The 18385-nt window shown below is 45.7% G+C and overlaps 1 protein-coding gene across 3 annotated transcripts in view; it reads left to right on the top strand.

The window, feature by feature from the left end:
• LOC137372331 (mitogen-activated protein kinase kinase kinase 13-like) overlaps positions 1-18385 on the top strand; it is a 388553-nt gene that overhangs the window by 278956 nt on the left and 91212 nt on the right. For all 3 annotated transcript variants that reach the window (XM_068036186.1, XM_068036183.1, XM_068036185.1), the window contains exons 3-4: positions 5571-5754; positions 6916-7107. In XM_068036186.1, coding sequence (XP_067892287.1) covers positions 5571-5754; positions 6916-7107 — 376 coding nt within the window. The remainder of the gene's footprint in view (positions 1-5570; positions 5755-6915; positions 7108-18385) is intronic.

Genomic DNA, 18385 nt, shown 5'->3' with positions numbered 1-18385 from the left:
TTGTGTACCAGTTAGCATTAGTATAATGTAGATGTTAGCATTGTGTACCAGTGAGTATTGTGTACCAGTGAGTATTGTGTACCAGTTAGCATTAGTATAATGTAGATGTTAGCATTGTGTACCAGTGAGTATTGTGTACCAGTTAGCATTAGTATAATGTAGATGTTAGCATTGTGTACCAGTGAGTATTGTGTACCAGTTAGCATTAGTATAATGGAGATGTTAGCATTGTGTACCAGTGAGTATTGTGTACCAGTTAGCATTAGTATTGCATACATATTTATTTCTGGGCACCAGTGAGAATTATATGAGTATTGTATACTAATGAGTATTGTATATCAGTAGTTAGCATTAGTATGGTCTACATGTCAGTATGGTCTACCAGTCAGTATTAGTATTTGGTTGCAGTTAACATAAGAACTTAAGAAATAAGTGCAGGAGTAGGCCATTCGGCCCCTCAAGCCTGCTCCGCCATTCAGTAAGATCATGGCTGATAGGCCCCAGATCTAAACTCCTCTTTCATGCCAGCTCCTCATAGCCCTCAATTCCCCCGATATTTCAAAAATCTATCTACCCCGTCTTTAAATACTTTCATTGATCTAGCCTCCACAACTCTCTGAGGTAGAGAATTCCAGACACTCACTACCCTCTGAGAGAAGAAATTCCTTAGCATTTCAGTTTTAAATGAGTGTCCACTTATTTCGTAACCATGTCCCCTAGATTAAGATTCCCCCAAGAGTGAAAACAACTTCTCTGTATTATTCATCATCTTAGTATACTGTACCAGTAAAAATTCTGTACTAGTGAGTATTGCGTGCCAGTTAATATCATCTACCAGTTAGCGTTGGTATAGTGTACCTGTTAGTATTGGGTACTAGTGAGTGTTCTGTACCAGTCAGTTTTGTGTGTCAATTAGCATTGTGTACCAATTAGTATCAGTATACTGTTTATATTAGTTTTGTGTACCAGTTAGTAATAATATTGTGTACGTGTTAACATTGTGTAACAGTGAATATTGTGTACCGAGAATTGTGTACCAGTTAGTATTACTGTAATGTACATGTTAGCATTGTGTACCAGTTAGTACTGTGAATCAGTGAGTATTGTTTACCATTTAGTATCAGCAAAGTGTACATGTATGTATTGGGTACCAAGTTAGTGTTATGTACTAGTGAGTATTAAGTACCAATTCACATTAGTATAGTGTGCATGTTAGTATTCTGAACCAGTGAGTGTTGTGTACCAGTTAGTATTAGTATAATGTGCATGTTAGAATTAGGTAATAGTTAGTACTGCGTACCAGTTCGTATTTTGTGCCAGTTAACATTGTGTTGCAATTTGTATTGTGCACCAGAGAGTAATGTGTACCAGTTAGTATTAGTATAATGTACATGTTAGAATTGGGCAATAGTTCATACTGTGTATCAGTAAGTATTGTGTATCAGTATAGTGTACTTGTTCGTATTGTGTACCAATTAGCATTAGCAGTGTACATGTTAGCATTGGATACCAGTGAGTATTGAGTGCCAGTTAGTATTGTGTACTAGTTAGCAGAGTGTAAAAGTTAATATCTGTATAGTGTACATGTTAGTATTGTGTACCAGTTATTATTGGGTACCAGTTATTATTGTGTACTAGTTTGTATTATGTTCCAGATAGTATTATCCACCTTCCTTCTCGCTTCTTTTCTCTGGGTCCTCTTCTCAACCAGCTGAGATTTCTGTTTCTTCTCGCCTTTTCCACTGCCCCTCCAAACAGTCAGTCTCCAGAGGTCACAGCGGTCGGCAGATGTCTCCCAGTTGTCTGTGTCGATATTCATAACCCATTTGCAGGTGGCCTTGTATTGCAAGTATGGACGTCCAGCAGCTCGAAACCTATTGGTCAATGGTAACCCCAGGATGTTGATGGTGGGACATTCAGCCATGGTAATGCCGTTGAACGTCAAGGGAGATGGTTAGATTCTCACTTGTTGGAGATGTTCATTGCCTGGCACTTGTGTGGCATAAATATTACTTGCCACTTGTCAGCCCAAAACTGACTGTTATCCAGGTCTTGCTGCATGCAGGCACAGACTGCTTCAGCATCTGAGGAGTTGCAAATAGTATTGAATATTGTGCAATCATCAGCGAACATTCCCACTTCTGACCTTACGATGGAGGGAGGTTCATTGAAGAAGATGTTTGGGCCTAGGACACTACCCTGAGGAACTCCTGCAGTGATGTCCTGGGACAGAGATGATTGACCTCCAACAACCACAACCATCTTCCTTTGTGCTAGGTACGATGCTAACCAGTGGAGAGTTTCGCCGTGATTCCCACTGACTTCAATTTTGCTAGGGCTCCTTGATGCCATACTCAGTCAAATGCTGCCTTGATGTCAAGGGCAGTCACTCTCATCTCACCTCTGGAGTTCAGCTCTTTTGTCCATGTTTGGACCAAAGCTGTAATGAGGTCAGGAGCCGAGTGACCCTGGCAGAACTCAAACTGAACATCGGCGAGCAGGTTATTGCTGTTTAAGTGCAGCTTCATAGCACTGTCAATGACACCTCCCATCACTTTACCGATGATCTAGAGTAGACTGATCGGGCGGTAATTGGCTGGGTTGGATTTGCCCTGGTTTTTGTGGACCGGACAAACCTGAGCAATTTTCCACATTCCCTGGTAGATGGCAGTGTTGTAGCTGTACTGGTGTTGTCAGGGCCCATAGCCTTTGCGTATCCAGTGCCTTCAGCCATTTCTTGATATCACGTGGAGTGAATCGGATTGGCTGAAGACTGGCATCTGCGATGCTGGAGACCTCAGGAGGGGGTCGAGAAAAATCATCCACTTGGTACTTCTGGCTGACAATGGTGGCAAATGCTTCAGCCTTGTCTTTTGCACTGATGTGCTGGGCTCCTCCATCCATTGAGGCTGGAGATGTTTGTGGAGCTCCCTCCTCTGGTTAGTTGTTTAATTGTCCACCACCATTCATGACTGGATGCGGCAAGACTGCAGAGTTTAGATCTTATCCACCGGTTGTGGGATCACTTTGCTCTGTTTATCACATGCTGTTTGATGTGCAAGTAGTCCTGTGTTTTAGTTTCACAAGGTTGGCGCCTAATTTTGAGGTATGCCTGGTGCTGCACCTGGCATGCCCTCCTGCACTCTTCATTGAACCAGGGTTGGTCTGCTGGCTTGATGGTAATGGTAGAGTGGGGGATATGCTGGGCCATGAGGTGACAGATTGTGGTTGAATACAATTCTGCTGCTGCTGATGGCCCACAGTGCCTCATGGATGCCCAGTTTTGAGTTACTAGATCTGTTCGAAATCTATCCCATTTAGCACAGTGGTAGTGCCACACAACATGATGGAGGGTACCCTCAATGTGAAGGCAGGACTTCATCTCCACAAGGACTGTGCGGTGGTCACTTCTACCAGTACAGTCATGGACAGATGCATCTGCGACAAGTAGATTGGTAAGGACGAGGTCAAGTAGATTTGGTCCTCTCATTGGTTCTCTCACCACCTGCCGCAGACCCAGGGCTGGAATTTACAGGCTCCCCAAATTCGGGGGTTGTGGTGGGGGGGCCCGGAAAATGTCTCCGGGGAGAGGCCCACCATGGGCCCGATATTGCCGACGGCAGCGAGGCCACGTGGCGGCCCCCTGCCGCTTGCCAACAGGAGGCCAATCTAAATATGTAAATTTCTTAAAATAAATACTTGCCCGCTCCCGCCATCCGTCCCGCTCCGATATTGTAGCCGGTGACTGGCATTCCCGCGACTTCAGATCTCTATTCGGAGATCCGATGGGGAACACTGGTGGGGAGGGGGGAGCAGGTGAGTATTTCAGTGTGGGGGTGGGGGGAAGCATGGTCAAATGAATATGATTGGTAGAGAAGATGGTGGGAGGGGTTAAAGATAAAAGTTTGTGAATGGTCAGGTATAAGAGGTAAGTATTTTTGGGGGCAGAGGGTACTCAATGAAGGGTATGGTTATTGGGGATGGGAGAGGGGCTACAAACATTTATTTAATGTTTTAAATTTAATTTACAATACCTTTATCTTTAAATATGTAAATGAAATGGAAGGGCTTGAAGCCCTTTAAAAGTGGCGTTGGCGCCTGACGCGTTTGCCGGGGATGGATTGCCTGCCCCTTCCATGTCATCAGCGGGGTGGTTCACCCCGGCCATGTAAATGAGCCGCCATGTTTAATACCACATCTGCTCTGCGGAGTAAAGCCTGTGCGTGCGAGCCGCCATTTCTTAAGGCCGCTGCTGATTACGGCGGCTGCAACATAAAATTCAGGCCCCCGGTCTGGCAGATTTGTCCTTCAGGACTGGGCCAGCTCGGTCAATAGTGGTGCTTTCCGATCCACCCTTGCTGATGGACGTTGAAGTCCCCCGCCCAGAGTACATTCTGTGCCCATGCCACTCTCAGTGCTTCTTCCAAGTGATGTTCAACATGGAGGGGTACTGATTTATCAGCTGAGGGAGGGTGCAGGTCAGAATCGTGTACCAGATAGTGTTGTGTACGAGTGAATGTTGCCTGGATGGGTGCAGCTCCAACAACACTCAAGAAGCTCGACACCATCCAGGACAAAGCAGCCCACTTGATTGGCACCCCATTTACAAACATTCACTCCTTCCACCACCGATGCACAGTGGCAGCAGTGTGTACCATCTACAAGATGCACTGCAGCAATGCACCAAGGCTCCTTAGACAGCACCTTCCAAACCCGCGACCTCTACCAACTAGAAGGACAAGGGCAGCGAATGCATGGGAACACCACCACCTGCAAGTTCCCCTCCAAGTCACACACCATCCTGACTTGGAACTATATCACCGTCCCTTCACTGTCCCTGGGTCAAAATCCTGGAACTCCCTTCCTAACAGCATTGTGGGTATACCTACCCAAAATGGACTGCAGCGGTTCAAGAAAGCAGCTCATCACCATCTTCTCAAGGGCAATTAGGGATGGGCAATAAATGCTGGCCTGGCCAGCGATGCCCAAATCCCATGAATGAATTCTTAAAAAATGTTTTGTGCCAGTGAGAATTGTATACCAGTTAGTATTGTGCACTAGTTAGCATTGGGGACCAGTTAGGTTTATGTATCAGTTAGTATTGGGTACCAAGGTAGCATTGTGTAATTGTTAGTATTGTCTAAAAGGTTATATTGTGTTCCAGTTAGCATTGTGTACCTGTTAACATTGCCTGCCAGGTTATATTGTGTTCCAGTTAGCACTGTGTATCAGTTTGTATTGTCTACTAGGTTGTATTGTGTACCAGCTAGTATTGTATACAGCACAGATGCATGTGCACACACACTTTGCGAGACTCGTCACATAATAATCAAGAGAAGGATCTCTGGTTGCTTTCTCCTCTCTCTAACCCAGGGGCATTGAGGTAAATTATAGCAGCCCCTGCTACCATCTAACCGGAGGCCACCAATATCCCGTGTCTGGCTCCAGGGTGGTGAGCTCAGGGCTAACTGGGGTGAGCTGTGAGCTTGGCGGCCGGCTGTGTAGTAACTTGAATCCCACACCTGCTGAGGTCTGCTGGGTTGATTCTGGTATTTTTGCTGATTTGGCAGATTCTTGGGAGGTGCCTTTCGAGGAGATCTCAGAGCTCCAATGGCTGGGGAGCGGAGCCCAAGGAGCTGTGTTTTTGGGCAAATTCCGAGGTGAAGATGTGGCCATTAAAAAAGTGCGGGAGCAGAAGGAAACAGACATCAAGCACCTGAGGAAGTTGAGACATCCCAACATCATCGCCTTCAAGTATGGTTTACATATACGAAATGTTAAGGAGGGGTGGGACTGCACAGAGTAAAGGTTCCACACATCAGTCATTGCCAAGGACACTTTGTTGTGCTTTACAGGTGAACATTTTGAGGGAATTTGTGATGGTCAGACATTGACCTTTCACCTCGGACACTTGGGTTGAAATCCAATGCAGACTGATGGGATGAGGCTCTGCTCTACCGACTGGAGCGAGGGTCCAGTGTGAAATGCATTTACGCAGTCTCATTCCAGTTCCTAGTTGAAATGGGAACAATGCTGCACCAACCTCTACACTCTACACAGCGGCACGGTGGTGCAGTGGTTAGCACCGCAGACTCACAGCTCCAGCGACCCGGGTTCAGTTCTGGGTACTGCCTGTGCAGAGTTTGCAAGTTCTCCCTGTGACCGCGTGGGTTTTCGCCGGGTGCTCCGGTTTCCTCCCACAGCCTAAGACTTGCAGGTTGATAGGTAAATTGCCCCTAGTATAGGTAGGTGGGTGGGGATGTGGTAGGAATATGGGATTAATGTAGGCTTAGTATAAATGGGTGGTTGAGGGTTGGCACAGACTCGGTGGGCCGAAGGGCCTGTTTCAGTGCTGTATCTCTAAATAAATAAAAACCTGGCAAAATGCATTCATGGTACACTGGCTGCAGAGGGAAAGGGTGAAGTGTCACACAATGGAGCTGAGCACCATGCCTCATGGAAGAGGCATGTTGTTATGACAGTCTATAGGATGCTTTACTCTGTATCTAACCCCTGCTGTACCTACCCTGGGAGGGTTTGATGGGACAGTGTAGAGGGAGCTTTACTTTGCATCTAATTTGTGCTGTACCAGTTCTTGGAGTGTTCGACATTTGCACTGACACTGGAATGTAATGTATCCCATTCCCAGCACTAACATTGTTGATGGGTTTTAATTTTAACACAAATAATTGGATGAGGCAAACACTGAACTGTAAGTGACACAAAGGGTGGGCAGTGTGGGTGGGACAGTGGGGATTGTTAATTATATTTTACAACCCACTGTTGGATCCACAGTCAGGTTATTGCTGACATGAGCTGAGTATTGTTGTCAATAAGCTAATCCCATGTCCAGCAACATCTAGAGTAAGGCAGTAATGTCCATATGGTAAAATGTTTAATTTTCTTTTTCCACAGGGGTGTTTGTACCCAGGCCCCATGTTACTGTATTATTATGGAGTATTGTGCCCATGGCCAGTTATATGAGGTTCTACGGGCCGGCCGGAAGATCACACCCCGCTTGTTGGTGGACTGGTCCTCAGGAATCGCGAGCGGAATGAACTACCTACATCTACACAAAATCATCCACAGAGACCTCAAATCACCCAAGTGAGTAAAACATATCTACTTTGCTACACATGCACACATATGTATGCACACACAAACCTAGACATATACTTGCGCAGGTACATACGTGCACATGTAATGTACACATATACACACATGTATATATGCATGTATATCCAAGCCAACAGTGAATGCACACAAATACCTAAAAATACCCATGTACATAAATAATGCATGTGTGCACTCACATATGAATAAATACACCTACATGCGCAAATTGGCATCAACGTACATACGTGCCCACGAATAAAGCAAATTTGGAAAAAAGCAAATCTACGGCAAAGATAGAGGCCATTCGGCCCATTGTGTCTGTGCTGACCGAGAAAGAGCTATCCAGCCTAATCCCACTTTCCAGCTCTTGGTCCGTAGCCCTGTAGGTTACAGCACTTCAAGTGCATACCCAAGTGTTTAACATACAAAGATATGAACATATGAATTAGGAGCAGAAGTAGGCCATTCAGCCCCTCGAGTCTGCTCTGCCATTCAACAAGACCATGACTGATCTGATTGTAACCACAACTCCACATTCCCACCTACCCCGATAACCTTTCACCCCCTTGCTAATCAAGAATCTATCTATCTCCACCTTAAAAATATTCAAAGACTCTGCTTCCACTGGCTTTTGAGGAAGAGAATTCCAAAGACTCACGACCCTCTGAGAGAAAAAAATTTCTCCTCATCTCTGTCTTAAATGGGCGACCCCTTGTTTTTGAATAGTGACCCCTAGTTCTGGATTCTCCCACAAGGGGAAACATCCTTTCCACTTCCACCCTGTCAAGACCCCTCGGGATCTTGTATGTTTCAATCAAGTCACCTCTTACTCTTCTAAACTCCAACGGATACAACCTGAGCCTGTCCAACCATTCCTCATAAGACAACCCGCCCATTCCAGGTATTAGTCTATTCAACCAACTCATTTACATCCTTTCTTAAATAAGTGGCATTCCGCAGGGCTCAGGACTGGGTCCCTTGCTTTTTGTGATATATATTAATGATTTGGACGTAAATGATAAAGAAGTTTGCAGACAACACAAAGATTGGCTGTGTGGTAGATAGTGAGGAGGATAGATGTAGGCTGCAGGAAGATATTGGTCTGATCAGATGGGCAGAAAAGTGGCAAATGGAATTCAACTTGGAGAAGTGTGAGGTGCTGCATTTGGGAAGGTCAAACAAGGTAAAGGAATACACGATTATTGGGAAAATATTGAAAAGTGCAGAGGAAGTGAGGGACCTTGGAGTGAATGTCCACTGATCCCTGAAGGTAGCAGGACAGGTCAATTAGGTGGTTAAGAAGGCATATGGAATCCTTTCTTTATTAGTCGAGGTATAGAATATAACAGCAGGGAGGTTATGCTGGAACTGTATAACTCATTGATTAGGCCACAACTTGAGTACTGTGCGCAGTTCTGGTCACCTCATGACAGAAAGGATATAATTGCACTAGAGAGGGCACAGAGGAGATTTACGAGGATGTTGCCAGGACTGGAAAAATGCTGCTATGAGGAAAGATTGGATAGGCTTGGGTTGTTCTCCCTGGAACAGAGCAGGCTGAAGGGAGATCTGATTGAAATGTACAAAATTTTGAGGAGCCTGGATCAAGTGGAGGTGAAGGATCTATTCACCTGAGCTGAGAGATCGGTGACATAGATTTAAAGTGATTGGTAGAAAGATTAGGGGGGAGATGAGGAAAAGAGGGTGTTGGGGGTCTGGAACTCACTGCCTGAAAGGGTAGTTGAGGCAGAAACCTTCAACTCATTCAAAAAGAGTCTGGTTATGCACCTCAAGTGCCGTAATCTGCAGGGCCAAATACTGGAAGGTGGGATTAGAATGGGTGGAACGTTTTTTGGCCAGCACAGACACGACGGGCCAAGTGGTCTTTTTCTGTGCCGTAAACTTTTGATGATTCTATCATTCTAAGGAGACCGGTACTGCACACTGTACTCCAGATGTGGTCTCACCAATGCCCTGTATAACTGAAGCAAAACCTCCCTACTTTTGTATTCAATTCCCCTCGCAATAAACAATAACATTCTATTAGCTTTCCTAATTACTTGCTGAACCTGCATACTAACCTTTTGCGATTCATGCACTGGGACACCCAGATCCCTCTGCATCTCAGAGCTTTGCAATCTCCCACCATTTAGATAATATGCTTCTCTTTAATCTTCCTGCCAAAATGGACAATTTCACATTTTCCCACATTATACTCCATTTGCCAGATCTTTGCCCACTCACTTAACCTATCTGTATCCCTTTGTAGCCTCCTTATGTCCTCTTCACAACTTATTTTCCTACCTATCGATGTGTCATCCGCAAATTTAGAAACTATACCTTCGGTCCCTTCATCCAAATCATTTATATAGATTGTAAAAAGTTGAGGCCCCAGCATTGATCCCTGTGGCACACCACTCGTTACATCTTGCCAATCAGAAAATGACCCATTTATGCCTATTCTCTGTTTCCTGTTAGTTAGCCAATCTTCTATCCATACCAATATGTTACCCCCTACATCATGAGCTTTTATTTTCCGCAATAACCTTTGATGTGGCACCTTATCAAATACCTCTGGAAATCTAAATACAGTACATCCACTGGTTCCCCTTATCCACATGTTACTTCAAAGAACTCCAATAAGTTGGTTAAAAATGATTTCCCTTTCACAAAACCATGTTGACTCTGCCTGATTACCTTGAATTTTTCTAAATGCCCTGCTATAACATCTTTAATATTAGCTTCTAACATTTTCCCTAAGATAGATGTTAAGCTAATTGGCCTGTAGTTTCCTGCTTTCTGTCTCCCTCCCTTTTTGAATAAAGGTGTTACATTTGCTATTTTCCAATCTAACAGAACCTTCCCTGAATCTAGAGAATTTTAGAAAATTAAAACCATTGCATTAACTATCTCACTGGCCACTACTTTTAAGACCCTCGGATGAAGCCAATCAGGACCCGGGGACTTGTCAGCCCACTGCTCCGCCAATTTGTTCAGTACCACTTCCCTGGTGATTGTAATTTTTTTGAGTTCCTCCCTCCCTTCCATTTCCTGATTTACAGCTAATACTAGGATGTTACTTGTATCCTCTATGGTGAAGACGGATGCAAAATACCTGTTCAATTCATCTGCTAGCTCCTTATTTTCCTTATTAATTCCCAATACTCACTTTCTATAGAACATAGAACAGTACAGCACAGTACAGGCCCTTCGGCCCACGATGTTGTGCCAACCCTTTAACCTACTCTAAGATCAAACTACCTACATACCCATCATTCTACTATCATCCATGTACCTATCCAAGAGTCGCTTAAATGTCCCTAATGTATCTGCTTCTACGACCACCGCTGGCAGCGCATTCCAAGCACCCACCACTCTCTGTGTAAAGAACCTCTGACATCTCCCCGAAACCTTCCTCCAATCACCTTAAAATTATGCCCCTGGTGATAGCCCTTTCCGCCCTAGGAAAAAGTCTCTGGCTATCCACTCTATCTATGCCTCTCATCATCTTGTACACCTCTATCAAGTCACCTCTCATCCTTCTTCGCTCCAATGAGAAAAGCCCTAGCTCCCTCAACCTTTCTTCATAAGACATGCCCTCCAATCCAGGCAGCATCCTGGTAAATCTCCTCTGCACCCTCTCTAAAGCTTCCACATCCTTCCTATAATGAGGCGACCAGAACTGAACACAATATTCCAAGTGTGGTCTAACCAGGGCTTTATAGAGCTGCAGCATAACCTCGCGGCTCTTAAACTCAATCCCCCTGTTAATGAAAGCCATATGCCTTCTTAACAACCCTATCAACTTGGGTGGCAACTTTGAGGGATCTATGGACGTGGACCCCAAGATCCCTCTGTTCCTCCACACTGCCAAGAATCCTGTCTTTAAGCCTGTATTCTGCATTCAAATTCGACCTTCCAAAATGAATCACTTCACACTTTTCCAGGTTGAACTCCATCTGCCACTTCTCAGCCCAGCTCTGCATCCTGTCAATGTCCCATTGCAACCTACAACAGCCCTCCACACTATCCACAACTCCAGCAACCTTTGTGTCATCGGCAAACTTACTAACCCAGCCTTCCACTTCCTCATCCAAGTCATTTATAAAAATCACAAAGAGCAGAGGTCCCAGAACAGATCCCTGCGGAACACCACTGGTCACCGAGCTCCAGGCTGAATACTTTCCATCTACTACCACCCTCTGTCTTCTATGGGCCAGCCAATTCTGTATCCAGACAGCCAAATTTCCCTGTATCCCATGCCTCCTTACTTTCTGAATGAGCCGACCATGGGGAACCTTATCAAACGCCTTGTTAAAATCCATAGACACCACATCCACTGCTCTTCCTTCATCAATGTGTTTTGTCACATCCTCAAAGAATTCAATAAGGCTTGTGAGGCATGACCTGCCCCTCACAAAGCCATGCTGACTATCTCTAATCAAACTATGCTTTTCCAAATAATCATAAATCCTGTCTCTCAGAATCCTCTCCAATAATTTGCCCACCACCGACGTAAGACTGACTGGTCTGTATTTCCCAGGGTTATCCCTATTCCTTTTCTTGACCAAGGGAATAACATTTGCCACCCTCCAATCATCTGGTACTACTCCAGTGGACAGTGAGGACGCAAAGATCATCGCCAAAGGCGTGGCAATCTCTTCCCTCGCTTCCCGTAAAAACCTTGGGTATATTCCGTCTGGCCCCGGGGACATATCTATCCTCATGTCTTTCAAAATTTCCAACACATCCTCCTTCTTAACATCAACCTGTTCGAGCATATCAGCCTGTTTCACGCTGTCCTCACAAACGACAAGGTCCCTCTCACTAGTGAATACTGAAGCAAAGTATTCATTAAGGACCTCCTCTACCTCCTCCGACTCCAGGCACAAGTTCCCTCCACTATCCCTGATTGGTCCTACCCTCACTCTGGCCATCCTCTTGTTCCTCACATAAGTGTAGAACGCCTTGGGATTTTCCTTAATCCTACCCACCAAGACTTTTTCATGTCCCCTTCTAGCTCTCCTAAGTCCATTCTTCAGTTCCTTCCTGGCTACCTTGTAACCCTCTAGAGCCCTTTCTGATCCTTGCTTCCTCAACCTTAAGTAAGCTTCCTTCTTCCTCTTGACTAGCTGTTCCACATCTCTTGTCATCCAAAGTTCCTTCACCCTACCATCCCTTCCTTGCCTCATCGGGACAAACCTATCCAGCAGTCGCAACAAGTGCTCCCTAAACAACCTCCACATTTCTGTCGTGCATTTCCCTGAGAACATCTGTTCCCAATTTAAGCTCCCCAGTTCCTGCCTAATAGCATCGTAATTCCCCCTCCCCCAATTAAATATTTTCCCATCCCGTCTGCTCCTGTCCCTCTCCATGACTATAGTAAAGGTCAGGGAGTTGTGATCACTATCACCGAAATGCTCTCCCACCGAGAGATCTGCCACCTGGCCTGGTTCGTTGCCAAGCACCAAATCCAACATAGCCTCCCCTCTAGTCGGCCTATCTACATACTGGGTCAGGAAACCTTCCTGGACACACCTGACAAAATCTGCTCCATCCAAACTATTTGCACTAAGGAGGTTCCAATCAATATTAGGGAAGTTGAAGTCACCCATGGCAACAACCCTGTTACTTCTGCACCTTTCCAAAATCTGCCTCCCAATCTGTTCCTCCATGTCTCTGTTGCTATTGGGGGGTCTATAGAAAACTCCCAATAAAGTGACTGCTCCTTTCCTGTTTCTGACTTCCACCCATAATGACTCAGTAGACAAACCCTCCTCGACGACCTCCCTTTCTGCAGCTGTGATACTATCCCTGATTAGCAATGCCACTCCCCCACCTCTTCTACCTCCCTCCTATTCCTTTTGAAACATCTAAACCCCGGAACATCCAACATCCATTCCTGCCCCTGTGATATCCAAGTCTCCGTAATGGCCACAACATCGTAGCTCCAAGTACTGATCCATGCTCTAAGTTCATCACCCTTATTCCTGACACTTCTTGCGTTAAAATAGACACACTTCAACCCATTATACTGGCTGCAACTTTGCCCTGTCAATTGTCTAACCTTCCTCACAGACTCTCTGCACTCGGTATCTGCCTGTTCAACAGCTACCCCATCCACTGATCCGTAGCTCCGGTTCCCATCCCCCTGCCAAACTAGTTTAAACCCTCCCGAAGAGCTCTAGCAAACCTCCCGCCCAGGATATTGGTGCCCCTCCAGTTCAGATGCAACCCGTCCTTCTTGTACAGGTCCCACCTTCCCCAGAAGGTATCCCAATGATCCACATATCTGAAGCCCTCCCTCCTACACCAGCTCTGTAGCCACGTGTTCAGCTGCACTCGCTCTCTGTTTCTAGTCTCACTAGCACGTGGCACCGGTATCAATCCTGAGATTACTACTCTGCTCGTCCTGCCTTTTAGCTTCCAACCTAACTCCCTATATTCGCTTTTCAGGTCCTCATCCCTTTTCCTAGCTATCTCATTGGTACCGATGTGTACCACGACCTCTGGCTGCTCCCCCTCCCCCTTAAGAATCCTGTAGACTCGTTCCGAGACATCCCTGACCCTGGCACCCGGGAGGCAACATACCATCCGGGAGTCTCGTTCGCAACCACAGAACCTCCAGTCTGTTCCTCTAACCATTGAATCTCCTATCACTATCGCTCTCCTATTCTCCCCCCTTCCCTTCTGAGCCACAGAGCCAGGCTCAGTGGCAGAGACCTGGCCACTGTGGCTTTCCTCTGGTAGGTCCCCCCCACCAACCGTATCCAAAACGGTATACTTATTATTGAGGGGAACGGCCACAGGAGATCCCTGCACTGTGCGCCTATTCCCTTTCCCTCCCCTGACGGTCACCCAGCTACCTTTATCCTGTAACTTAGGTGTCACTACTTCCCTATAACTGCTCTCTATCACCCCCTCAGCCTCCTGAATGATCCAAAGTTCATCCAGCTCCAGCTCCAGTTCCCTAACGCAGTCTGCGAGGAGCTGGAGTTGGGTGCACTTCTCACAGGTGAAGTCAGCAGGGACACAAGTGGTGACCCTTACCTCCTACATCCTGCAAGAGGAGCATGTAACTGCCCTAGCTTCCATCCCCTCTGCACTAAATTGACAACAGAGATTAAAAAAAAATAAAAATAAAATAAAGGAAAACCTTACCTTACCAAAACCTCCACACAAGAGTCCTTTCTTTTTTGGTTAGAGGAGGAGGATGGGTGGGAGACACTACACATGTCGTGTTTCGGGTTTAGCCACTGCCCGAATATATAAGTTCAGTTACCCAGCAGTCCCTGTGTCCACGTCCGCCGAATCACGAGGTTAAGTACTTTCGAGCTCAACTTACCTTCCCGGCTGCCCCCTCGCTCGTGCTCTCACCACTCCCGCTGCTCAAATGGAAGAAAGAAATACCCACCAATCACTTACCAGCTCTCCTGTGACATCACACTTCAATTGTTGCTGGTCAAGAAGGTCCACAGAACAGAACAGAACAGAGCACTCTCGCTGCTGCTTCTGGTCTCTGGCTTCGGCTCCTTTTATCTCACTGCTCCTCTCGCCTGTTCCCGCTCTCGCTGCCGCCACTCTCGCTGCTGCTTCTGGTCTCTGGCTTCGGCTCCTTTTATCTCCCGGCTCCTCTCGCCTGTTCCCGCTCTTGCTGCTGCTTCTGGTCTCTGCCAGAAGCATTGGCCTATAGGACCAATGTTCACTTTGTTCACTCTTTTCTTTTTTAACTATCTATAGAAACTCTTACTATCTGTTTTGATATTTCTAGCCAGATTTCTCTCCTACTCTAATTTTTCCCTCCTTATTAATCTTTTAGTAATTCTTTGCTGCTTTTTATATTCTGTCCAATCTTCTGACCTGCTGCCCATCTTTGTGCAATTATATGCTTTTTCTTTAAGTTTGATACTATTCTTTAGTTAACCATGGATGGTGGGTCCTCTTCTTGGAATTTTTCTTTCTCGTTGGAATGTATCTATTCTGAAATATCCCCTTAAATGTCTGCCACTGCATCTCTATTGACCTATTCGTTAACCTAATTTGCCAGTTCACTTTTGCTAGCTCTGCCTTCATGCCCTCATAATTGCCTTTATTTAAGTTCAAAATACAAATCTTCTCTCTCTCAAACTGAATGTAAAATTCAATCATTGCTGCTGCCGAGGAGCGCTTTCACTATGAGGTCATTAATTAATCCTATACAATACCAGGTCTGGTGTAGCCTGCTCTCTGGTTGGCTCCAGAATGTGCTGTTCTAAGAAACTATCCCAAAAACATTCTATGAACTCTTCATCTGGGGTCCCTTTGCCCATCTGATTTTTCCAGTTTTTTTTAAATGCAATGAGGGTTTCTGCCTCTACCACCCTTTTAGGTAGTGAGTTTCCAGACCCCAACATCCTCTAGGTGAAAAAGTTTCTGCTCAACCTCCCTCTAATCCTTCTGCCAATTGCTTTAAATCTATGCCCCCGGTTACTGACCTCCTTCCTATCCACCCTATCTAGGCCCTTCATAATTTTATGCAGCCCAATTAAGTCTCCCCTCAGCCTCCTCTGTTCCAAAGAAAACAATTCCAGCCTATCCAAACTTTCCTCAAAGCTAAAAGTCTCCATTCCTGGCAACATCCTTGTTAATCTCCTCTGTACCCTCTCTCGTGCAATCACATCCTTCCTATAATGCTGTGGCCAGAACTTGTGGATGGTTCTCTAACTATGGTCTAATTGGTGTTTTATACTATTCTTATATTCTATGCCTCGGCTAATGAAAGCAAGTATCCCGTGTGCCTTCTTAACCACCTTATCTCCCTATCCTGCTACCTTCAGGGTTCTATGGACATGCACTCCCAAGGTCCCTCTGTACCTCTACAATTTTCAGTATTCTACCATTTATTGTGTATTCTCTTGCCTTGTTTGTCTTTAATTGCACTATCTCACACTTCTCTGAATTGAATTCCATTTGCCACTTTTCTGCCCACCTGACCAATCCATTAATATCGTCTTGCAGTCTACAGCTTTCTTCCTCACTATCCACCACATGGCCAGTTTTTGAATCATCTGTAAACTTTTTAATCCTGCCCCCTACACGTAAGTCTAATTCATTGATATATACCACGTAGCAAGGGATCAAGTACTGAGCCCTGTGGAACCCCACTGGAACCTTCCAGTCACTAAAACTCCCATCGACATCACCGTTTTCTCCTGCACCGTTACCTCTGGTGACCCCAAGCATCCATCCTTGGCCCTTTGCTATTTCTCATCTACATGCTGCCCCTCGGTGCCATCATCCAAAAGCACAGCTTTAGTTTCCACATGTACGCTGGCAACACCCAGCTCTACCTCAGCACCACCTCTCTCGACTCCTCCACTGTTGCGAAGTGATCAGACTGCTTGCCGACATCCAGTACTGGATGAGCATAAATTTCCTCCAATTAAATATTGAGAAGATTGAAGCCATAGTGTTCGGTATCCAGTTACTACTCTGTTCCCTCGCTACCAACTCCATGGCAACTTTCTGAGGTTGAACCAGACTGTTTGCAACCTTGGTGTCATATTTGACCCCGTGATGAACTTCTGACCACATATCTTCACCATCGCTAAAACCATCTGTTTCCACCTCCGTAACATCGCCCAACTCCGCCCCTGCCTCAGCTTATCTGCTGTGGAAACCCTCATCCATGCCTTTGTTACTTCTAGACTTGACTATTCCAATGCACTCTTGGTCTGCCTCCCACATTCTACCCTTTGTAAACTTGAGGACTTCCTAAACTCTGCTGCCTGTGTCCTTACTCACACCAAGCCCCATTCAGCTAACACCCCTGTGCCCACTAACCTACATTGGCTCCCAGTTAAGCAAGCCTCGATTTTAAATTTCTTATCCATGTTTTCAAATCTCTCCATGGCCTCACCCCTCCCTATCACTGTAATCTCCTCCAGCTCCACAACCCTCCAAGATATCTACAATCCCTTAGAATTTAGAACATTAGAACATTACAGCGCAGTACAGGCCCTTCGGCCCTCGATGTTGCGCCGACCTGTGAAACCATCTGACCTACACTATTCCATTTTCATCCATGTGTCTATCCAATGTCCACTTAAATGCCCTTAAAGTTGGCGAATCTACTACTGCTGCAGGCAGGGCGTTCCACGCCCTTACTACTCTCTGAGTAAAGAAACTACCTCTGACATCTGTCCGATATCTATCACCCCTCAACTTGAAGCTATGTCCCCTCGTGTTTGCCATCACCATCCGAGGAAAAAGACGCTCACTATCCACCCTATCTAACCCTCTGATTATCTTATATGTCTCGATTAAGTCACCTCTCCTCCTCCTTCTCTCCAACGAAAACAACCTCAAGTCCCTCAGCCTTTCCTCGTAAGACCTTCCCTCCATACCAGGCAACATCCTAGTAAATCTCCTCTGCACCCTTTCCATAGCTTCCACATCCTTCCTATAATGCGGTGACCAGAACTGCACGCAATACTCCAGGTGCGGTCTCACCAGAGTTTTGTACAGCTGCAGCATGACCTCGTGGCTCCGAAACTCGACCCCCCTACTAATAAAAGCTAACACACCATATGCCTTCTTAACAGCCCTATTAACCTGGTTAGCAACCTTCAGGGATTTATGCACCTGGACACCAAGATCTCTCTGTTCATCTACAGTACCAAGAATCCTCCCATTAGCCCAGTACTCTGCATTCCTGTTACTCCTTCCAAAGTGAATCACCTCACACTTTTCCGCATTAAACTCCATTTGCCATCTCTCAGCCCAGCTCTGCAGCCTATCTATGTCTCTCTGTACCCGACAACATCCTTCGGCACTATCCACAACTCCACCGACCTTAGTGTCATCTGCAAATTTACTAACCCACCCTTCTACACCCTCTTCCAGGTCATTTATAAAAATGACAAACAGCAGTGGCCCCAAAACAGATCCTTGCGGTACACCACTAGTAACTAAACTCCAGGATGAACATTTGCCATCAACCACCACCCTCTGTCTTCTTTCAGCTAGCCAATTTCTGATCCAAAGCTCTAAATCACCTTCAACCCCATACTTGCGTATTTTCTGCAATAGCCTACCGTGGGGAACCTTATCAAACGCCTTACTGAAATCCATATACACCACATCCACTGCTTTACCCTCATCCACCTGTTTGGTCACCTTCTCGAAAAACTCAATAAGGTTTGTGAGGCACGACCTACCCGTCACAAAACCGTGCTGACTATCTCTAATGTACTTATTCTTTTCAAGATGATTATAAATCCTGTCTCTT

The sequence above is a fragment of the Heterodontus francisci genome, chromosome 7, assembly GCF_036365525.1.
Source record: "Heterodontus francisci isolate sHetFra1 chromosome 7, sHetFra1.hap1, whole genome shotgun sequence".
Lineage (NCBI taxonomy): Eukaryota > Metazoa > Chordata > Chondrichthyes > Heterodontiformes > Heterodontidae > Heterodontus > Heterodontus francisci.
This window is presented reverse-complemented; position numbering and strand designations above follow the sequence as displayed.